Source organism: Ornithorhynchus anatinus, chromosome X2, assembly GCF_004115215.2.
Source record: "Ornithorhynchus anatinus isolate Pmale09 chromosome X2, mOrnAna1.pri.v4, whole genome shotgun sequence".
Lineage (NCBI taxonomy): Eukaryota > Metazoa > Chordata > Mammalia > Monotremata > Ornithorhynchidae > Ornithorhynchus > Ornithorhynchus anatinus.
The window spans coordinates 22,480,200-22,504,675 of record NC_041750.1 but is presented as its reverse complement, the minus strand read 5'-3'; the positions used below and the strand labels follow the sequence as shown (position 1 = coordinate 22,504,675).

Sequence of the window (24,476 nt, the reverse complement as noted above, 5' to 3'; positions counted from 1 at the left end):
CACTGATATTTCAGGCAATAGGCTTGTTTCCAAAATTAAGAGGAACATCAATCTTATTTTTGAGATAAAATAATACCTCATATGGAGGAAACTATTTCTGTTTCAATTTTTTTAAGGTAGGAACTGGAATAAGAGGAATAGGTGTGTCACGGAAGATGGTTCTGATCTGAAGTACCTAGTTTTTAGACTGTGAGCCCCATGTGGGAAAGGGACCGCTTGTGATCTGATTAACTTGTATCAACCCCAGCATTTAGTACAGTACTTGGCTTACAAATGCTTAACAAATAGTATTATTATTAGTATTAGTTTTTTAATCTCATATGAAAACTGCCAGAAAATCAAAACTATCATTACAAATTTGGTAAATAATTTCAAGCTTGTTGTGGAAGCAAACTTCTGTTCATACCCATAAATGCTAAACAGTTGGAGACAGAGATAAAAAATGTAAGTTGAGTTGCTAGGGTGTTGCTTTTTCAAGAAAACAGGAACTCGGGAGAGTTCAAAGTGCCTGAAACTGCTGCATATTGATTCAACAGTCCCAAACATGTTTCTTGACTTTGATGATTAATTCAGGGCATAAAAATCTATGTGACCACTCTTGAATTTTCCTGAAAGAAGCTATAGCATGTGACCAGTCACTATGAGCTTTTGCAAACCCCTACCATTCTGTATTTAGAAAATTTGAAATCACACAGAGCCTCTAACACCCCTTCAAGGTCATAATCCCTTTCCCCATTTCAGTAACTTGATCAAACGCCACATCATTTGAGACAATCAAATATCTTCTGATCAAACTGATGCAAAGGCAGACTGTGACTGACACTGACACTGGCACTGAGGATATTCACCCCAACCTCAGCACCACAGCATCTGTGGATTTATCCTTTAATCCTGCCATTTCTTTTTTGGGGAATTTATTTTAATATCTGTTTCTGCTCCAGACTAAAACTCCTTGTGAGTAAAGAGTGTGCCTACCAATTCTGTTGTATGGTACTCTCCCAAGTGCTTAGTACAGTGCTCTGCACACAGTACATGCTCAATAAATACTATTGAGTAACTGACTGGTTGACTGATTCCTACACGGAAACTTCTCGGACCAAGAAACTCAATCCGTACCGCTTCGTGAAATTTGTGTGACAACCTCCTTTCTTGCTCTTGCTGAGATTTTCTAAATTATGAATCCACTGTCAGCTAACAGAGAAATGCATTCCATAGTGAGAAGATGAAGGATAAAATGATGTGTTCTGGATCTTAATTTCATTTCCCTTTCCCAAGGGGGGACTGTGGGTAGAGAAATTCATCCCTTGCACTTGGATTTGCACCTGGATTTGCACCTTTTATGCATCCCACCTTCAGTCCCACACCACTTATCCATAATTTATTTGTTTATATTAATGTCTCCCCCTCCTAGTCTGGAAGCTCCTTGTGGGCAGGAAACATGTCTACCAATTCTGTTATATTGTACTCTCCCAAGCACTTATTAAAATGCTCTGCACACAGTAAATATTCAATAAATACCACTGATCATTGATTAAAACCATCAACTTGGAAAACTGCAAAGAAGGAAAACTGGGTTTCTGATTTGGTTTTGTTTGATTCACAAGCTGATTACACACTGACACCTCATAAGGGTGATCTTATTTACTTTTTTGAAGTAACCTGAGTGAGGCCTGATCAATCCTTGCAATAAGGACCTCGGGACCTCAGAGAGCTAAACCTGTAGGGGCTTTGGGATTTAACATCAAAGTTCTCAGGACATATAAGATTTTCTCAAGCATTTCTGAGCCAACTCTCTAGGGCCCAAGCAGGTCAATTTAGGCTAATGTGGCTGACTGAATCCTCAAATTTCTGTGTAGGCCCGGCTTTCAACTTTAGCTTGTTTGTACCTGTTTGTTTCACAAAAACCCTAAAGAAAAAAAATGGATGGCAAAAATAGGTAGATCTCAACAAATGGGAAGGCTATATAGGGAAGGAGATGAGGGCCGGATCTTGCTATTTCAGTAATACTTTTTCCCAGTGTCTGAGAAATCCCAGAGCGCTCCTCTCCTGAACCCCACGGTTGGCACAAGAATAACTTTAATTTCTACATTCCCTCCTTTACTTTAGGTGCACCCTGAAAAGAGCTGCTCCCCCAGGCAAGCCCCCCCCCCCAAGAAGCAGGTGAACTGCAGCTTCAGTGATTTCATTATTTATTCATTCCTATCTCCTCTGTCCACGCCTTCCGTGACAGAGTGCTGTGTCATGGATTCTTCTGAGAAGTTTCCTTTTCTTCTAGAAATAGGACATGAGGCAGGAAGCTCAAAGGGTGGTAGGGTGCCTTCCCTTCTTTATGATATTTATTAAGCACTTACTATGTGCCAGGCACTGTACTAAATGATCTAAGTTTAGATAGAGCATGGGCCTGGGAATCAGAAGGTCATGGGTTTTAATCCCAGCTCTGCCACTTGTAGGCTGTGTGATCTTGGGTAAGTCACTTCACTTCTCTGTGCCTCATCTGTAAAATGGGGATTTGAGACCCTGAGTCCCATGTGGGAGATGGATTGTGTTCAACCCCATTTGCTTGTATCCAACTCAGAGCTTAGTACAGGTCCTGACACACAGTAAGCGCTATAATAAATACCATAATTATCATTATTACACAGTCCAAGTCGTACATGGGATTCACAATCTTAATCCCCATTTTACAGATGAGTTTACTGAAGCACAGAGAAGTTAAGTGACTAGCCCAAGGTCACACAGCAGACAAGTGGCAGATCTGGGGTTAGAACCTTGGTCTTTCTGAATCCCAGGCCCGGGATTTATCCATAATGCCATCCTGCTTCTCATCCCACCACCACTCTCTCACTCTCTTCTTTTCTCTTTCTTTCCTCCCCTCTGCCTCACTCCTCCTCTTTGTCTTGCTTTCGCTCTTGATTCAATCTCTCTCTCTCTTCTCACTCTGTCCTTCCCCTCTCCTTCTGCCTCTGTTGGCCTCACTTCTTTTAACTCTTCTTTCCCTTCGTCCCTCTCTCCCTTCCCCATCTCCTCTCTCTTCCCCTACGCTGCCTCACACCCCCTCTCTCCTTCTGCCCCTTTTCATCCTCTCCATTTACCCTCTTTATAATAGAAGTAATAACAGTAATATTTGTCAACGCTTCCAATATACCAAGGGCTAGGAAAGATACAACACAATCAGATCAGACTCAATTGGTGTCCCACTTGGAGCTCATGGTCTAAAGAGGAGAATACATATTTAATCCTCCTTTTACAGATGAGAAAACTGAGGCACAAAGATGTTCAGTGACTCACCCTAGGTCCACAACAGGCAAATGGCAGAGCCAGGCCTACAACTCAGGTCTTTTAATTCCCAGTCCTGAGCTCTTTCTACTAGGTCATACTATTTCTCCTCTAAGACTCTACCGGTTTTCCTCCTCTCCCCACCGTTGTCCCTGCCCTTTTCTACCCTCTAACCCTACACTGAGGCAGGAGTGGAAAGAGTTCTTGGTTGGAACCGCTTATAATTATCACCGAGGCTGTGATTCAGTTCTACTACCTTTGCCCTACATCTCCACCCCTGCAGCTGCCTGCAATTCCCTAAGATTTCTCAGGCCCACTACCTAAACCCTCCCCAGATTAGGAAAGAAAGAATTGCTTCCAAAGCGAGGGCAAAGGCATTTTCAGCTTTTACAGGATTTGTGAAATCGCAAGAGCTCTCCCTGGATGTATTTTTCCTTATGAATTCCCACCCCAGGGCTTTTCTCCACTGAATATTCTCTGCCACTTTCTCAGGACAGTTTGTTTCTCCCTTCTGGAGTGGCCTAGGGTGAAAGCAAACAAGGAATAATTATGGGCTTGGTGACAATGCCAAGAATTCACAAGAAGGAGCTAACTCTGCCTCCTCTCTGGGAGTTCTGGGGGTTTGAATTCAGTTGTGCAAAGTCCTGTGAGGACCCCTTCCTCCTCTTCCTCCCCCTCCTCCTGCTCCTCCTCTTCCTCCTCCTGCTCCTCCTCTTCCTCCTCCTGCTCCTCATCCTCCTCTTTCTCCCTCTTGTCTTGAGCAAAAACACTGAAATGTAAGTCTGCAACTAAACTGCCAACCTCTTGAGAGGTTTTGAAATACCAGGAACAATCCTAAATTTCAAGCTTATCAGGAGGAAACAAAGTTCACAAGATGTTGAAATTGTAGATTATGAGATCCGGGCGTCCTGGCGGCTCAGCCAGGGCGAGCTAGCCAGCAGTAAGATTTGCAACGTCTGCATGCAGGGTTCTCTGAGACCATGGCAGGCGTTTTTGTGTGTGTGTACCATTTCCTTGTTTGGGGCTGGTATATTTTCATAAACTATTCCATGTCCCTCCCGAGAGCAGAGCGGCAGCCATCTGATGTGTTCCATTATGGCAGGCAATGGAAATACTTGACAGTTCTTAATCTGGTAAGTCTGTTCGGCACCAGGGGAGCAATCTGTCTGTTCGTCGCTTACCATCTGCGCCTCTAGCATCTCCTTCTCGTTTACCCAACCCCTTCCCCACTCACCCCAGAATCATTGTTTAAGTGTGGCCTCTTTGTCGCTTGAATCTTTTGGGATTCCGCTTTCTGTAGAGGTCTGCTTTAAGAAACTATCCCCGCGAGGGTCTCGTGTTATCGATCGGTCAATAGTACCGATCGAGTGTTTAATAATCATCATGATGTTGGTATTTGTTAAGCGCTTACTATGTGCAGAGCACTGTTGTAAGCGCTGGGGTAGATACAGGGTAATCAGGTTGTCCCACATGAGGCTCACAGTCTTAATCCCCATTTTACAGATGAGGTAACTGAGGCCCAGAGAAGTTAGGTGACTTGCTCACAGTCACACAGCTGACAAGTGGCGGAGCCGGGATTCGAACCCATGACCTCTGACTCCCAAGCCCGTGCTCTTTCCACCGAGCCTCGCTGCTTCTCTATTTGGGACAGGGGATTGTACAAAGTACTTGGGAAAATACAATACAGTGGGTAGACATGGTCCCTCTCCTCAAGGAGCTTATAGTTTAATGGGAGAGACAGACAGTTAAAGTAAATTATAAGTGAGGGAAGCAATCGATTATAAGGAATTATACACAAGTGCTGTGAAAATGAAACGAGTATCTTAGCGTTCAGTGGGTGTGATTAGGTGCCTGGGTGTGACACAGATTGGAGGGAAAATAGGGTCGGGAATTGAGAGTTTAGTCAGGGAAGGTTTCCTGGAGGAAATAGGAGTCCAATAGATGGGGAGAGTGCTAATCCATAGGGGAAGGGAGATTTAGGCAACAGGGAGGGCATGAATAGAAGTTGGGATTTATTTTTTTTAAAAAAGGAATCTTTTTCACACTTACTATGCGCCAGATACTAGAAGCAGCAAGGCATAGCGGATCGAGCATGGGCCTGGGAGTTAAAAGGTCAAGGGTTCTAATCCCGGCTCTGCCACTTGTCTGCTTTATGAGCTTGGGCAAGTCACTTCACTGTGGATCTCAGCTATCTCATCTGTAAAATGTAGACTGAGAGTGTGTTCAACCCGATTTGCTTGTATCCACCCCAGCACCTTAGAACAGAGCTTGGCATATAGTAAGCACTCAGCAAATACCACAGTTATTAGATAAATGATAATCAGGTTGGATAGAATCCATGTCCCACATGGGGCTCACAGTCAATCTTCATTTTCCAGACGAGGAAACTGACGTACAGAGAAGTTACGCGAATTGCCCGAGGTCACACAGCAGATAAATCCTGGGAACAGAATCCAAGTCCTCAGGAATTCAGAACTCAGGAACTCAGGATTAGACTACCAGTCCCACGTTCTTTCCACTAGGTCACACTGCTTCTTTGGGAAACTCCTAAAGAGAGGGCCATTTGAAGCTATTCTTTCTCTGAAACCACTTGAAAGGCTGGGGAGAAGAAATGTTGCCTTGTGGAAAGACCAAATGACTGGGAATCAGAAGACTTGAGTTTTATTCCTGGCTCTGGCCTTTGCTTGCTGTGTGACCTTGGACAAGTCACTTGCTTTCTCTATGCCTAAATTTCCTCATCTATAAAATGGCATTTAGATAACGATTCTCCTACTCCTTTACATTGTGAGTTCCATGTTGGATGGGGACTGTGTCTGACCTGATCTACTTAACGGCCCCAGTGCTTGGCACATAGCAATAACTTAAAAAAATACCATAATCATTATGGTTGTTGCTATGAGCCTTGATACTGTCACTGTGACAACCGACGTTTGAAGGCAGAACGCTCCAGGGAGTTCTTTAATGGTTCTTTTTTTTGCCATGGCAGTTTGCAAGGAGAGTGGGACAAAGCATATATTATGTAGAAAGTGTAACCTCTGAATGGAGGAAAGGACCCATTTTGAAGCTTCCACAGGACAAGAAATTTACAGCAAGAAAAAAGTGAATGTATTTTACCAAGTCCAGGACTCCCGTTTTTTCATAGGCTTAGTCTCAAAGTGAAAAATAAGAAAGAAATTGACTTTAAGAAGCCATAAAATCAATCAACAATGACTTTCAAATCTCTTGGCTCTCAAACTCACCTGACCACTCAGTACTGGGGTGAGCGAAGTGTGAATGGTTCGGAAACAGATGGATTCAATATGGGTCTTGAGATGGATGAATTTTAAAATGAACCAAAAGAAGATCAATATGGAGCACCATGGTTTAAAGGATTTTAGCAAATCTCAGGTATCTAAATAAATGTTTAAGGTATTTGACCAAAAAAATTGCCCAGTTCATCAATCCTGGTTTGGGATGTTGGGCCAAATATGGCATTAAGTATCTGAGTCATGCTGCAATCCAAACTTGGAAAGCAGAGAATTTGGGGAAAACAGATGTTGCCTGAAAAAATAAAACTCATAAACTCCCCTCTTGAGCGTAAGCTCCTTATAGACATGAATCATTCCATGTGCTTCTGGTGCATTTTCCCGAGTGGTTGAGCAGTATTGCCTAGTGGAAAGAGCATGGGCCTGGGAGTCAGAGGACCTGGGTTCTAATCCCAGACAGGCTACCTACTTGCTGTGTGACCTTGGGCCACTCACTTAACTTCTCTGTGCCTTAGTTACGTCACCTGTAAAATGGGGATTAAGACTGTGAGCCCCACATGGGACGTGGACTGGCCAACGTGATTATCTTATATCTACTCCTCCTGGTTTGAACAATACCTGGCACATAGTAAGCGCTTAACAAACAGCATAAAAAATGGTTAATCCAGTCCATTGCACTCAGGGGAAGCTCAGTAAATACCACTGATTCTAGTTCTCCTCCTCCAATTCCAACTGCAACACCTAAATCCTTATTTTCTTCCACAGAGGCATTCAGGAGGGGTGGTACCTCTTTCCCCGCAATGTCTGTAGTCCCAACATTGCAGGGGAAATGGCTTTGGATTTGGGCTGGCATTCTGATGTTCTGCAAGCAGCTGTAGTTTGTTTGTGCATATCAAAGCTGCTGCATGAGCTGATTCCAGATCTGGGCATTAATCCTGCTTCCGAAGATCCACGGATCTAAGCAGTCGGTACAGGTCATGGCAGAGACTAGAGGAACCCATCAGTCAATCAATGGCATTTTTTGATTGCCTATTATGTCCAGAACACTGTACTAAATGCTTGAGAGTGTATAATACAATAAAATTGGCATAGAATTAAGTCGGTAGGAGCTTACTGTCTAGTGGGAGAGATAAAACAAATTACAGAGATGGTAAATGGCAGATCATAAGTATGTAGTACAGTGCTAAGCACCTAGTACAGTGCTTTGCACACAGTAAGCGCTCAATAAATACGATTGAATGCATAAATATCGTGGGGCGGGGGATGGGATGAGTATTGAAATGCTGAAAGGATACAGACTCAAGTGGGTAAGTGAAGCAGGAGGGTGAACTGGGTGAGAAAATGAGGGTTAGTCAAGGAAGGCCTTTTGAATGAGATATGATTTTAGGAGAGCTTTGAATGGAGGTAGAGCAGTGGTCTGTCAGATATGCCGGGGGACGGGGCTTGAGTGGGGAGTGGGGGAGGAAACGTCAGTTGAGGGAGACGGTGAGGCAGCTGTGGGAGGGGTAGGAGCTGGGTTCAACGGTTTTTTGTTTGTTTCTTTGCTTTTTTAAATATTTGTTAGGTGCTTACCATGTATCAAACACCTAAGTTCTAAGCCCTGAGGTAGAAACAAGTTCATCGGTTTGGACAAAATCCCTGTCCCACATGGGGCTCTCATATTTCCCTGGCCCTGCCCTGCCCTGAGCTCAAAATGAAAAGTTGGCACCACTGCATCTGGGATCTGCAGCAACATGAAAAGAGCCATTACCAGAACCTGTCTTCCTCTGCCTTCTGCCCAGAGACAGACGAGTGCAGAGTTACATTTATTCTGAGCAATTCTGGAAGTGGATAAATTATGTGTAATCCTCTTCCTCGTCCCCTACCCAGCACACCTGCTGATAGAGAGCAGAGCAGAAGGTTCTGGGACCCAGGGTGACCTTAGGGGTCCTCTTTGGGGCGATTCTATTCTAGTAATCAGGGGAAATCGGCTTTCCACCACCAAACTGGAAACTCAGAGCCATTCTGCCTATTTAAAATTGTCAGACAAAACAGAGGGGAAGCAAAGAGTGTGGAGTAAAAAGTCAAGGCTATGGCCAAGTAGGATTGACCTAGTGGTCGTGCTGAAACAAGAGCACAAGCGGAGCCTTGAAGATAAACCCTTCAAATGTTATCTCCATTCACAAGCTCCATAAAACAGCTTTGCTTCGCTAAGTCCTGCACTGCCCCGGGCAGCTATTTGAGCAGTAGAAGTCTAGAAGAGCTTTCAACCAGGATAGAAGCAAACAGCGAGCAGAAGCCACAGCTAGAAACAGGAGCCAGAGGTTAGCATGTGGCCACTAGTCACCTCTTACCTCCAAGCTTCCATCCTGCTGGGTGCTTTATCTTGTCATTTTTCCCTTGGTCCCTGCTCCGATCCGCTCCCGGAGTCTGTTCATCTCTGCAGTTCCAAGCCCAATCCCAAATCAGGGATTGAGAAGAAGCATGGCACACTGAGAAGCAGCATGGCCTAGTGGAGAGAGCAAAGGACTAGGAGTCAGAAGGACCTGGGTTCTAATCCTAGCCCTGCCAATGCTTGCTGTGTTTCCTTGGACATCTCACTTGTTATGATCTTCAGAACCAGAAGTCAGGAGTTCAACTAGATGACCTCTCAAGTTCCCTTCAATTTTAGGATATTGTTGAAGATATAACACAGACCTATTAAATATCATTTTGCCTGTGTTAGATCGATTGCTCCCCTCTGTGAAGAATGCAAATTGAGCTTCGTTCCAGATAGCAAATGCATTAATTAACAATATAAAGGAAGGCTGGCTAACACCTTGCAAGAGTGTCAACTCAGATCAGTGAGAGCAAATGGCAGCGAACAAGGCACCTGGAATCCCACTGCTGCTCTGGAGAATTAGAGAAAAAATTGGAACAGGGAGGGAAGAGACAAGAAGAAACAAACCAACCCCACTTCTTCAGCGACGTGAAGGATGGATGAGATGTGCTAAACGATTTTGACGATCGTTGAAAGGTTTCTCGGAAGGAGAGATGAAGCTATTTCATTGCAATGCTATCATTTTTCCTCCTCCTGGTTCAACATAAATTAATTTCCTTAATTACTCAGTCTACTTCTCCATTCTTCTCTTCCCCGCCTCTCTCTGTCTCCTTCTTTCTCGCTGTGCAGGTGCAGCCAGCTTTAGGGGAAGGAGGAGATGGGTTTGTCTTCCCTGTGGCCTCTCGGGCTGCTTGTGCATGTTTGCAGCTCTACGCTCCATCAGGGCATGTGTCTGGGGCTAGTGGAAGATGGAAATGAGGCTGTGTTGCAGCTAGCCTGGAGGGTGGCATAGAACTTCCAAGGAAACAGCTGCCTGGTGATTAGAATGCAGGTATTCTTCAGGTAACTCAGAGAAAGCCTAAATACACTGGAGTATAGGAGAGATGGGGCTGGATGAAAGGAAGGACATTCAATCTGTTGAGGGGAGAGACCATTTCTCCGCAGCAGGTAACTGGCCCCAGATGTGCCCCAGGAGGACCAAAAAACAGCATATCCTGAGAAGCCAGAGATAGGGACAAATCCCGCCTCCTTGAGCATCACCTTGTCCTGATTTTGGTCTCTGTGGCTGGGTGGCCAGCTGGGAAATGGCCTCCATTTTCCTTTCTGAAATACTCTGGCAAAATCAGTGCTCATGAGCCAGGAACCAAAGCCATTAGCCAGGCAGCAGAACTCCACGAACTTGGCCCCGATTCTCAGAACTCTCAGGGTTCTGGAACTATCAGGTTTGCAGTCAGTGAAATCAGGGAGACTCTGAAAGCCGTCTCAGAGTTCTGGGGTACCCAAGTCCCCTTCTTTCTGCTCCTTCTCTCATCTGTGTGAAGATTAGTCTGTCCTGCCCCACCACAATACTAAGTGGGTTTGCTGGGAAAAGAGCAGTCACAAGATCATAATAATCTTGCCCAAAGTGACACTGGGCAGGTCACTTCACTTCTCTGTGCCTCAGTTCCCTCCTCCATAAAATGGGGATTAAGACTGTGAGCCCCACGTGGGACAACCTGATGACCTTGTATCTCCCCCAGTGCTTAGAACAGTGCTTGGCACAAAGTAAATGCTTAACAAATATCATCATCATCATCTACCAGAGAGGTCAAATAATATTTGTTATTATTAGTAGTAGTAATAATAATAACAATTAGGGCTTACTATGTGCCAAGCAATGTACTAAGCACTGGGGAAGATACGAGATCATCCGGTCCACGTGAGGTTCACAGACTAAGAAAGAGGTAGAATAGGTATCGAATCCTCCTATTACAGATGAGGAAACTGAGGCACAGAGAAGTTAAGTGACTCGTGCAAGGTCACACAACAGAAAAGTGTCTGAATCAGGATTAGAACCCAGGTTCTCTGGCTCCTAGGCCCGGGCTCTTGGCAAGGGTACAACTTGACCTACGAGCGTACAGCAGTCGGGAAGAGAGCCTAGTTTGCAGGGTGGACATTTCTGGTGACGGAGAAATGAAACCGAGGGGAATGCGTTTTCCATTAAAATATCCCTTTCCCTGACTGGGGAAGAAAAGAAAAGAAATTAAATGGATGTTTGATGCGTGATTGAAGCCCAGCTGGACTGGAAATGGAATTATGACTCTGGAAGAACCAGGGAGGATCTTGGGAAGTGGTGAGTCACAGTGTGACAGAGGACAGTTCAGTCTCCTCATATGCCCTGAGACCCATGGAGCAGCATGAATTGGGAGAGGGAAAATTTCACTGAACCAGCATCCCTTTTAAAAACCCAATTTTCCTTGCCAGGTTATAGCCCATAAGAGAATTTAATCTGCCTAAGAGTTTTGGCCCCGGGGCCTCCTGGATTGACTTCCCGTTGCTCATCTCCTCGGCTCTCTTATGGCACCCACCTCTTTCCAAAGTCCTGCGGCAGCTGTTGGGAGTGAGGGACCAGGCAGGGCCGCCAGGCCTGTATCTCTCGGAGTCACGATGCGGGTTTCGACTCCTGCGAGAGAGGAGAAGATTAAAGGATGACGATACCACTGGAACTGTCCACGGAAGAGGAAATCACTAGGGGAAAACATGCCCCAGATATGATATGGCCCAACACGGAGTCCAGGGAGAGCTGGGAGAGTCTGAAGATTGACCCAATGAGATTGAACTGTTGCTTGGATTCCAGAGATTCCAGGCAAAATCTGCTGAGGTGGCCCTTGTAGGTCTGGGAGGAGAGGATACCGCCAAGATATCAACATACCGCTAAGATATCAACCCTCAGTTTGTCTGCAGTCCTTCTCCCTCAATGCAGAGCCTGGGGTGTATGAGGACGTAGGGAAGAGAGAAGGGGGCTCTTCCCACCCCAACATTAACCTGGCCCCACCTGGATTCTAGGGTTTTCATACCCCGAGGAGATTCCTGGCTCTTAAAAATCCTTTCTGGGAGAGGTAAAAGAGCTGTCTCTCATGAGGAATGGTTTTTACATTTAAACAGAAAAGCACCAAAGGGATGATGAATCGTTGTGCCCAGAACATGACAGCATTGAAATATAATTGCCAAATTAAAGTCCCTCGGCTTGCACTAACTTGAAGTAGTTTTGGATTAACCTTACATAAATCAGGCACCATGCAACAAGGTCCCATCTCCCTCTGAGGGGCAGAGACCATTTCTCCGCAGCAGGTAACTGGCCCCAGATGTGCCCCAGGAGGACAAAAAACAGCATATCCTGAGAAGCCAAGGTTAGGGACAAATCCCGCCTCCTTGAGCATCACCTTGTCCTGTTTTTGGTCTCTGTGGCTGGGTGGCCAGCTGGGAAATGGTCTCCATTTTCCTTTCTGAAATACTCTGGCAAAATCAGTGCTCATGAGCCAGGAACCAAAGCCATTAGCCAGGCAGCAGAACTCCATGAACTTGGCTCCGACTCTCAGGGCTCTCCGGGTTCCGGAACTATCAGGTTTGCAGTCAGTGAAATCAGGGAGACTCTGAAAGCCTTCTCGGAGTTCTGGGGTACCCAAGTTCCCTTATTTCTGCTCCTCTCATCTGTGTGAAGATCAGTCTGCCCTGCCCCACCACAATACTAAGTGGGTTTGCTGGGAAAAGAGAAGTCACAAGATCACAATAATATTATCATTCACAATACTTATTGTGGTACTCATTAAGCACTTACTATGTGCTAAGCATTATGCTATGTGCTAGTGAAGCTATAATCAGATCAAACTTAATCCCTGCCACAAATGGATTAAGAGGGAAGGAGAGCAGATATTTAATCCACATTTTACAGATGAAGAAACTGAGGCACAGAGTAGTTGTATCTGCCATCTCGGTCATACTGCACTTTCCTAAATGCTTAATACAGTGTTCTGTACCTAGTAAGTGCTCAATAAATACCATTGATTGATGGATTAATTATTTGCCCAAGGGCACACAGCAGGCAAGTGGTGGAGCTGGGACTAGCACCTCAGTCCCTAGGCCCTAGTCCCGTCCTAGTCATGCCTGACTCCCTCACCTGACAGTAACTCTTTTTGCTAGACTCCGACCCCAGCAGGACGTGGTGGGCTGTGGGGGCCGAAGAAGCCGGACCAGCACGGCATGACATAGACACCGCATGTAGAATCTGGCATCAGCCTGGTGTTAAATCTGGAGAGAATAGCACCTGGAGACCCTGACAGATGATCTCTCTGGGAGCGGTTGACCTCTCTCCATGTTCTTCAGTTAATCCATTAGTCATTCAGTGGTATTTTTTGAGTACTTACTGTGTGCAGAGCACAGTACTAAGCACTCGGGAGAATATAATTCAAGAGTTGGTAGACACATTCCCTGCCCACGAGGAGCTCACAATCAAGTAGACAATATAATAGAGTTGGGAGAAATGATCCTTGCCCAGGAGGAGCTAACAGTTTGGTGGTTCCTCCCCTCCAAAAGACCTGCGTAACTTTTAGTTCTGTTGATCACGGCTGATTAACCTTAATGCTATTGCTTGGCCAGAATGATTTTTCCTTGCATCTTGGTTTGGCCAGAAACCTGGGGGGTTGACCCAGGCCGGAAAGACCCCAGTCCATGACCACGTCCTATTCAGCCCAGGATTGGCACCTGCCAATGCTGCCTGGCCCAGCCATGACATAGCAAGACCATGTTGGCACCACCCTTGGGAAGAGGGCATAATGGGAGTCTTGTCTGCCAGACCAGCCGTGAGTTTTGGACTGGCACCGGTCCAGCTCGTGCCTGAAGCCAGGGGGTCCCCGGAGCCCAGCCCGAGACTGAGGGGCTTCGGCTTCGTGCCAGGTTCATGCCGATAGGCCACAGGACACAGGAAACAATGGCTTTTCTGTGCTCAGACGCCTTTCAGCAGTATTTCCCGTCCTAGACACACAAATAGTAGGGGCAAATGATTAAACAATTAATACTATTTATTGAGTGCAGAGCCCTGTACTAAGAGCTTGGACGAGTATAATAGAGATGGTTGACATGGTCTGTGCTTTCAAGGAGTTTACAATCTATCAGGAGAAACGGGCACTAAAATAAATTACAGGGAGGAAAAGTAACAGAATTTAAAAATATGGACAGATGGACTAAGAAGGAGTGGGGGGGGAGGGGATACTCATTTTTCAAGTACTTAGGTGACCCTGAAGTGCTAAAGTAACAGTAAGAGGGAGATAGAGAGTGGGAAGATGAGAGATTAATCAGGGCAGGCCTCCTGAAGGAAATGTGATTTTAGTAGGGCTTTCAAGATGGGGGGTAGGGGGCGGGCAGTGGTCGGCCTGATCTGAAGGGGCAGGGAATCTCAGGCAGGAGGGAGGTTATGAACAAGAAATCAACAGAGAGAGAGATGAGATCGAAGCACAGTGAGTAGGTTGACTTGAGAGGAGCAAAGCGGGTGAGGTGGGGTATATTGGGAGAGGAGTGAACGTATGTAGTGGAGAAAGAGTTGATAGAGTATCTTGAAGCCAATGATGAGTTTTTGCTTGATAGCAGTAGCAGTAGTAATAGTATTTATTAAACACTTACCATGTGCAGAGCACTATACTAAGCACTGGAAAAGAGTGTACACAGGTGCAAATTATGTAGAGAACAGTTGGAATTTTGTGAAGAGCGCAGAGAAGTATGTGAAACAATGTGGCTGATAAAATGATCTGGGCAGCAGAGTTGAGTATAGAATGCAAAGGAGGGAGGCTGGAGGCAGGGAAGTCAGAGAGAAGGCTGATGCAGAAACTGAGGCAGGATAAGACAAGTACTTGATCCAGTGTAGTACTGAGGCCCGTATTAACTTGAATGTCATCTGAGACATATATATATATATTTTAACTTGAAATATTCATTTTTGACCAGATTCTGGTCAGGGACAATCCTGACACCCAGCTCCAACTCAACTTTTGGGAGCAAGAAGACCAGGCAAATAAGGGAATATTTGGGGAGACATAAACTTCACTTCCCACACTAGAACCAAATACAGTATTCTGCATACCGTAGGTGCTCAGTAAATATGAGTGGCTGATTGATTGATTGTTTGATTGATCGACTGAGTCTATCCCAGAAAATCTGGCACCCCCATCCCCAGCAGAAAGGCTGAGAACCCTTCAGCCCCTTCTACTGGGGGAGAGTAGTTGATCAGAGGAGTGACAGCAGGGACACCAAAATACCTGTTCTGACCTTTTTTAAGTTAAGTGATTTCTGTGTGCCAGGAACTACACTAAGAGCTGGGGTAGATACGAGCTAATCAGGATGCAGTCCCTATCTCACACTGGGCTCACAGTCTTAATCCCCATTTTACAGATGAGGTAACTGAGGTACAGAGAAGTTAAGTGATTTGCCCAAGGTCACACAACAGGCAAGTGGCGGAAACAGGAGTAGAACCCAGGTCCTTCTGACTCCAAGGCCCATGACTCCACTTGATCAAGCTGCTTCCCGTTGTTTTCTGGGGGAAAGGCTGACATGGGTCTGAGCATTTCAAGGGAAGGTGAGCATCAGTGGGCAATACTGGTGAAACGTTACCCTCTGGACTGTACCTCTTCTCCAACGCAGAGCCGGACTGCATCCTTTAGCTCGGTTCGCCAGGAAATGCTTCGCAGCAACTCTCCGCTCCTTAGTCCTGCTCTTTTCTGAGGTTCAAAGTATCAAGCACACTAGGATAACTGTTTCATTAAACTCTTCTTGGGATGAATTCATATAGTTTTCTTTGTAGCTTAAATCCATTAGACTGAATCCTGAACGCGATTATCTCTTAAAGTGCTTAGCTCCATCCATTTTAGAGAGAGAAGCCAGGGCAGAGTTAGCTAGAAGCCCTCTCCTTAATTCTGGCTTTTCACCAAAGTAACAAACCATCTCCGGCTCCCCGGCTCCCAAAGCATCCCCAGAGGGAGACGATTTAATTCGGTGAAGCGTGTATTAATTAAAAGCAAATGAAAATGTCCTCATCTGTGGCAATGTATTCAGCTTTTGCAGGCTGTTTACTATGGGGTCACCTGCCTGGATGGTGTGCTGAAAAGAACCAAGAGAACACGAGGCATCAAGTTCGTTACCACCTCCAGAGACCTGCTTTTCACTGTCTTGGCTTTTCCTGTTTCTGCAGTAAGTTGCAAGTATCTGTGTAAAGAAAAAGGAAAATATATCACACTGGGACCTCCAGGCGCTTCCGTATACACCTATCATGCTCACTATACAATCCTCATGGAATAATAATAATTGCGTTAAATGAGAAGAGCCTACTATTTTCCAAGCACTGTGCTAAGCCTTGAGGTTAGACAATACAATCAGATCGAAGTATCTGTCCCACGTGGGACTCTCCATCTAAATTGGAGGGGTAATAGGTACTTAATTGCCATTTTACAGATGAAGAAACTAAGGTACAGAGACATGAAATTACTTACCCAAGGTCACTCAGTAGGCAAGTGGTAGAACTTCTGAATCCACCACGCTGTACTTTTTGCATTTCGTCACGTTGCTTCTCGGTGAAGACTGACGGAGCTAATTTTTCTGAAGCCCAAGAAAAGCTTTACGAGCATAGTGTGTATACCCAAAACCCACCTGAGTTTTGAGTTGTTTTGGGGAAATACAAGGTCTCATCCTTATGTGGAAAAAGCACTCTGTAACCTTCATCTGTCATATGGGGATTAAGACTGTGAGCCCCATGTAGGATATGGACTGTGCCCAAACCGATTTTCTTGAATCTACCCCACTGTTTAGTACAGTGCCTGGCACGTAGTAAACAATTAACAATACCACCAAAAAAAAAAAAAAAGATGAATGCCTTCTGCCACTCTCACAACTTCTTCTCCAACATAACAGAGCCTTGGAGACGGTTTTCTTGTTTACCCTAAGTCACCATCTGCTTTCTCACAGACAGAATGAGGTTTGCCTGCTGAATTAGAACCCGCATCTGGACTGGTCGGTTTTTTCCGGGTGAAATCCAGGGCCCTATCCAACTAGGAGGAGCCTTGCTAAGCTTCCTCAGCTAGAAAGCGCTATTTGCATATGTTCCCACAATGAGCCACAGTCCCAGGGTACCCCTTTAGATAGAGCAGGGAAGAAAATCACTGCTGCGAATGCACTGAATTTAGCATCATGACTATGGTATTATTAGGGAGGGATAGCAGATATCTTCCCATTTTACAGATGAGGAAACTGGAGCACAGAGACTTGAAGGACTTGCCCAAGGTTACACAGCCAGCCAGTGACAAAGCTGGGACTACAAGTTGGTTCACCTGACTCCTAGTCTCATGCTCTTTCTACTAGTCCACACTGTCTCCGCTAGAACTGGCCATCACATCCACCGGGCCTACAGTTCATACAGTACAACACCTCTCTAAAGGGGAGGCAAGTGAAAAAAGAGACACGACATTCACTCAGTTTTGTTTCTTGGTGGGTGAAAAGTAATTCCCCTCTCAGCGTCACACCTGGAGAGTTTCCGGTACTCTACCAGCCTCGACTGTAGAAGGGAGAGTCAGGTTGAAGCATATCCATTCCATTCCTAGCTAGGCAGTGACGAGTGAGTGGAAGGCAATCTTCTACAAGTCAAAACTCACCCGTGCTGGGCAGCAGTGGCACGGGAGAGAGTCGAGGGTGAAGATTCAAGTTTCCTGCGTGGTAGGAGGTAATGGTAAACCACTTCCATATTTTTACAGTACCAGGATGATTGCAGATGGAGGTGGGGTATTCTGGGAGAGATGTGTCCATGGCGTCGCTACGAGTGGTAGACGACAAGGCAAGAAAAGTAATTAATAATTGTACTTGGGAAGCAGCGGGGCTTAATGGAAAGACCACAGGACTGAGAATCCGAAGACCTGGGTTCTAATCCATGCTCTGCCATTTGCCTTCTGTTTTATCTTGGACAAGTCACTTGATTTTCTGTGTCCCTTATCTGTAAAATGAGGAATCAATACCTGTTCTCCTTGCTACTTAGACCGTGAACCCCATGAGGGACCTGATTATCTTGTATCTATCCCAGCACTTGATACAGTTCTTGGAACATAGTAGGGGCTAAACAAATTCCACGATTAATATTATTATTGCTATGTGACAACACTGGGGTTAATACAAAATGATCAAATGAAACAGTTTCTATTCCTCAATCGAAAGGGGAGAGAGGAAAGGTATTCAATCCCCATTTTACTGTTTAGGAAATTGAGGCACAGAGCAGTTGAGTTACTTGCCCAGGGTCTCACACAGTAGGTGAGTAGCAAAGCCAAATTAGAATCAATCACTCCTATTTGCCTAAACTGGACACATTCCAATAGGCCATGGCGGCTTCAGGATCTTGACACTCCATAAGTATTGGATTATCTGTGGATTTCATTGATCCAGGCTCTCTTTGTCCCCCCACTGATAATCAGGAGTTGAAGGACTGAAAATTTGACTCATTGCCTTTACTAGGGTCAAATAGTTCTAGAGAGAGGAGCCCTTTTCTAGTTTAACAGATTTGAAATATGGATCTTTTGATTTAATTTTTGTATTTTACTATTTGTTTTGTATCTTTTTCTTGAATAATCTTTTTCTTCATTGATAGTAATTGTACATGTTTAGCGTTTACTATGTGCCAAACACTGTACTAAGAGCACGGGGCTTGGGAGTCAGAGGACAGGGGCTCTAATCCTGGCTCCGCCACTTGTTTGCTGTGTGATCTTGGATAAGACACTTAGCTTCTCTGTGCCTCAGTTACCTCATCTGTAAAATAGGGATAAAGACTCTGAACCCCACATGGGACAACGTGATTACCTTCTATCTACCCCAGTGCTTAGAACAGTGCTTGGCACATAGTAAGCACTTTACCGATACCATAATTATTATTATTACTATTATAACAAGACAACCAGGACACAGTCCCTGTCCCACACGGGAATCAGAGGCTAAGTATGGGAGAGAACAGGTATTGAATCCTCAATTTACAGTTGAGAAAAATTAAGGCACAGAGAAGTGAAGTGACTTGCCCAAGATCACACAGCAGACAAGAACATCGATCTCATCTATTTTGCCCGACCTCTCGCACACATCCTGTCTCTAGCCTGGAATTCCCTCCTTCTTCATATCTGAAAGACGATTAATCTCCCTTCCAAAAAAAACCTTACTGAAGGCACATCTCCTCCCAGAGGCCTTCCCTGACTACACCCTCTTTTCCTTTCCTTCCACTCCCTTCTGCTTTGCCCTGACTTGCTCCTTTATTCATCTCCCCCTCCCAGCCCCACAGCATTAACATACATATCCGCAGTTTATTGACGTTAATGTCTGTCTCCCCCCTAGACTGTAATCTCCTTGTGGGCCGGGAATGTGTGGGTTATATTGTTATACCGTACTCTCCCAAGCACTTAGTCCAGTGTTCTGCATACAGTAAGTGTTCAATAAATGTGATTGTTAGATTGATTGAAGTGGCAGGACAGGGATTAGAACCCAGACCTCTGACTCCCAGGCTCATGCACTTGCCATGCTGCTTCCCAAAATAACTAAACCTACCCTAACACTATTTTTGTGCTCTTCTTCTAGTTTGTGTTTCTGGCTTTTTGGGCCCTCTATCTGTACAACAGAGAGCTGATCTTCCCTGAGAGTCTGGAAAAATTCATTCCAGGGTGGCTGAATCATGCTATGGTGAGTGTCGGGGGAGATTGGGAATCAAGAGCAATTATCCGAAGCCGATACTCCTTGCACTGAATGTTCCAGGGTCGCATTACTTATTTATGTTTCCAAAAGGTCTCATAACTCCCCCGCCCGTGCCCCATTCCCCCTCCCCCCGCAACTTCTATTTAAAGCTCACATTGTAAGGTGAAACACTGCCATTGTAATTAGCCTAAGAAGCCATTCAGAGGAGAGAGATTCAGGGAGTCCCTTCCTACCAAATTGCTTACGCAGCCCGGGCCACGGAGGAGATAAATAATCCGCAAGGGGAGGGCAGCTTTGGGTGGCTGCTGTTGGAAACGAGAATCATTTTTAGTAAACAGTGCATTAAGAAATTCCAACATTTTAGAAATGCTCCTGAGCACTGTTTTATGTGGCTGCACACCGTGCATGTAACTGAGCACCGTATATTTCATGAAGGAGGTTCAAAAAACAATCATCCCTCGAATTAGGGATTGCGAAGCAGCTGACGGGTCCTGTGTTTCGAAGATGCAGCTCAGTTACGTACGGGTTTCCAAATGGGTTTTTCATTTGCCCTTTCTCTTTTAATAGATCCAGTAATCCCTTGTATGCCTGCACTCTAGAAGGTTAAGGCTGCTAACGGTAATCTGGAACTTGACTTTCCTGGAAAAAGAGGGTGGGTAGTAAGGATATGATGTTCTCTGAGGGAGGAGGCAATGGTGTGTTTGTCTGAGTCATGGGATCCACGAAGATGAAGTAATCGTAAGAGTCGGCTGCCAGTTTCTCAGTCTGTATAAAGGAATTTCAGGGTTTCAATCAGAATTCTATGAATAGAAGCCCAGATTCTGAGGCCTGCTCGGAGGCTGGACAGTGGAGTTGCTCATGGCTCCTATCTGCTCCCAGTTGCCACTGGGGTAGAAAGGAAGAGGGCAGCCCAGTACAAGTGGCTAAAACGACCCAGACCCTGACATAATATCCAGCAAGCAGGATTCAATCCCTGCCGGACCACCCTGACAGAGTGACCTTCAGCCTCCTGGCTTTATCTGGAAGGTACAAGACCGGAAAATAAGCAGAAGAGCACCAGAAGGGGACTAAATAATGCTTTTCCAACTCGAAAAGGGTTTATGCCGCGATGTAATTCTGCTTACATCGCTGACTGTCAGGTAATGCATTCAGTCCAGATATTGGAGAAGCAGCGTGGCCCAGTGGATAAAGAATGGGCCTGGGAGTCAGAAGGTCCTGCGTTCTAGTTCCGGCTCCGCCACTCGTCTGCTCTGTGAGCTTGGGCAAGTCATTTGACTTCTCTGTACCTCAGTTACCTCATCTGTAAAAGGGGAATTAAGACTGTGAGCCCCATGTGGAACATGAACCGTGTCCACACTGATTACCGTGTTCTACCTCGGCGCGTAGAACAGTGCCTGACACATAGTGAATGCTTAACAAATACCGCAGTTATTATTGTTATTCTTAAATTATTAGCAAAAGGGAACAAGATGGTCTTGTGAGCAGGACAACCTGGGGTGTTACTGTGATACCTACAGCTGTCTGACTTTCAGGCCAGGAAGGAATATTGTATGCCACATGCTGTTATCTTCATCTAATCACCTCCACCTCTTTAATACTGTTGCCAACTTGTTCATCCCAAGCGCTTAGTACAGTGCTCTGCACATAGTAAGCGCTCAATAAATACTATTGAATGAATGAATGAATAATAGGTTAGCTGCAAAGCATCCATTCTTTTTGCCAAGAAGACGCTACTTCTGAATTGTATTTTAACCACAGTAGCCATGCCACAAAGGTGCAAGTCATGGTTGCAGTTTTCAGAATTATCCTTTCAATATTTAAATGAAAATACATTTTAGGGTGTAAGGACTGGGACCAAATCCACAAAAGAACGAATATTTAAAACTACTTTTGGCTTTGTTTTTTATTGCCAGTGCTCTCTGAGAAGGTCCCATTCAAGCAATGAGTTCTGATAATAATAATGATAATTATGGTATGTGTTAAGCGCGTACTATGTTTCTGCCACTGCACTAAGCGCTGGGGTAGCTACAAGGTGATTGGGTTGGACACAGTCTCTGTCCCACATGGGGCTCACAGTCTTAAACCTCACTTCACAGAGGAGGGAACTGAGGCACATAGAAGTTAAGTGACTTGCCCAAGATCACTCAGCAGACAAGTCAGGATTGGAACCCATGACCCCCTGACACCCGGGCTCATTCTCTACCCACTGCGCCAATTGGCTCCATCTCAATTTTGCTGGGGGACCCTGGACAAGTCCTTTTGACCTCTCTGAGCCTTGTTGGTGTTAGGAGGATAAAACAGAAATGAACTGTTTGAATCATCTATTCCTTCCACCTGAACTTCTCCATTCTGAAAATGGTTCTGGATTCCCCAGCATTCTCTGCCCTTACTTCCCATGTCTATAATCTTGATGGCACTTATTAAGTACTTACCAAGTGCTAAGCGCTGGGGCAGATGAAAGGTTATGAGATTGGACCCAATCCCTACCCAACATGGGACTCGCAATCTATCATCCCCATTTTATAGATGGGGAAACTGAGGCCCAGCGGTCACGCAGCAGACCAGTGGCAGAACTCCTAACCTCCTGTCCCATGCTCTTTCGACTAGGCCGTGCAGAGAGATCACCTCTGTGATCTTAGTTGTCACGAGCTCTCAAAGTATCCAAGAACTCTGACCACTTTGCATCTTGTCACCATCCCCAACTCCTCCTTAATTTGCCCATCAGGTAATTTCTGAGTTCATGCAGCCCAGGAGCAGGAGAGCAACTGTTAAAGCTACTTCCAGGGCTCCTACCAATTTGCCATTCATTCATTCACTCATATTTATTGAGTGCATACTCTGACTCAACAAATCCTCAAAATCCTGGGCTTTAGGGAGCTTTTGCTTCTGAATTCACTGTTATAAGTGAAGGTATTTTCACCATGGGACAGAGTTTTGCACCCATTCATTTAAAGAAAATTGCTTAAATCTCAATGCTCCCAAGTTAACTCAATTTTAAAGTAACCTTTGGTCCTGCTGACAAGGAAAGGCTGGAAAAGATAAAGCTACACCACCCATTCACACTATGTTCAGGACTTGGGTTCTAATCCTAGGTCTACCAATTGTTTTGCTGTGAGGCCTTGGGCAAGTCACTTCACTTTTCTGTGCCTCAGTTTTCTCATCTGTAAAATGGGGGTGAGAAACCTGTTCATCATCACCATCAACCGGCGGTATTTACTGCACACTTAGTGTGTGCAGAGCACTATAATCGAGCACTCGGGAGAGTACAACAGAGTTGTTAGACATGTTTCCTGCCCACAGTGAGGTTACAGTCTAGAGAGGATTCTTCTTCTTCCTTGGAATTTGAGCCCTAGGAGGAACAGGGACTATGTCTGACCTGAATGTCTTGGATCTATTCCAGTGCTTAGTACCATGTTGGGCACATAGGAAGGGCTTAGTAAATACCGTAATGGTGATTATTATTAGGAAGGTTGTAGGTTGGTTTTCAGACTGACCTGCATACGCAACAAGTTTCTGACCAATCATTATCCAGCAGCCTAAAGGCCAGGAAAATAGCCAGCCTTGGGAAACTTGACTTCCCTGGCTGGCTCTGACTGTCTCTCCAAAATCCTGCCTCTCCAAAGTCAAGCTACTTTACTCCTGTTCTTTCTAACTGGCCTCTTGTCAGAGCCCCAGCTTAATTGCTTTTGACCCTGACATGGCTCTATCCATCCTTCGCTCTGCCATTTGAAAAATTCCTTGGCCTGATATTACTGTTTTAAAGATCACCTGGCCTGGAGACTCCCAAATGTTTCTTTGGGAGCTTGGGTCTTTCCAGCTTCAATGTCACTCCACTTGTCAAACCAAAAGAATTTTCAATCAATCGATAGAATTTACTGAGTGTTTACTGTGTGCAGAGTACTGTACTAAGCCCTTGGGACTGTACAATGCAACAGAGTTGGTAGACATGTTCCCTGCTCACAAGATATTTACAATCTAGATGGGGAGACAGACATTTCCACTGGAAGATGTTTCAATTAGGTGATGCCTTGTTTCTGAGTAATGCATTCACACACCCTCTGGTCGATTCCAGAGGAGATGAAAACGTCATGGCTAATTGTGCAGGGCTACACAGTATTGGGGAAAGTTTTGAAACACACTACAGCCATCCATCCACTTTCTCACTCAAGCCTGCGTGAAGTAGGGAGACCTGAGGCACAGGGGGTTGGCTAAAGACTGATCCAAGGTCACCAGCGAGAGCAGAGCAGAAATAGAATTCGGTACTGACTTCAGACAAGTGAGCTGTCTTGCAGCACGAACTTGGCGGTGGAGGGGGTCAGAGGGGACAACAAGCAAGTTAGAAGTGAGCAGTTCCTTATCTCACTTTCTACACCTCTTCCCTGCAGAAATTATGAAGGCAAAATCATCTATCATTTGATCCTAATTGAAACATCTTCCAATGGAAATGTCCGTCTCCCTTTCTAGATTGTAAATATCTTGCAGGCAAGGATCTTGCTTACCCACTTTGTTGTGCTGCACTCTCCCAAGTGCTTGGTTCAGTGTTCTGCACACAGTAAGCTCTCAGTAAATACCACTGATTGGCTGATTGATTGATGGGGTGGAAACAAACAGCCCATAGATTCTCCAGGGTAAGAGCTGGGGCTCTGAGAGTTCAAATCCCAAAGATCTTCAAAATTTGAACCTCTAAACTGAAGATGAAGCTCAGTTTACATTCATTTGGAAATTTGCCCATGCCCCATAGGAAAATGTCTGAGAACTGGAAAAAGTGAACTATTCTGGATCCATTGGCTATTACTAGGTTGGTCGTGATCCTCTGGAGTCCATTGCAATCTGTCAGGGCTACCGTTTGTCAAGCTCGCAACTGGGAAGATGACTTCAGCTGGGGAGGAAACTTCAGAAACACAATAACCAATGGAGGATAT

At 45.2% G+C, this 24,476-nt stretch overlaps 1 protein-coding gene across 1 annotated transcript in view; it reads left to right on the top strand.

Annotated features, from left to right (window-relative positions):
• The first annotated feature begins 4,020 nt into the window (after positions 1-4,020).
• The window catches only part of LOC100084308 (androgen dependent TFPI regulating protein), a 49,152-nt gene continuing 28,696 nt past the window's right edge, over positions 4,021-24,476 (top strand). The window contains exons 1-3 of the mRNA XM_029053268.2: positions 4,021-4,409; positions 15,901-16,035; positions 19,441-19,542. Coding sequence (XP_028909101.1) covers positions 4,257-4,409; positions 15,901-16,035; positions 19,441-19,542 — 390 coding nt within the window. The 5' untranslated portion in view covers positions 4,021-4,256. The remainder of the gene's footprint in view (positions 4,410-15,900; positions 16,036-19,440; positions 19,543-24,476) is intronic.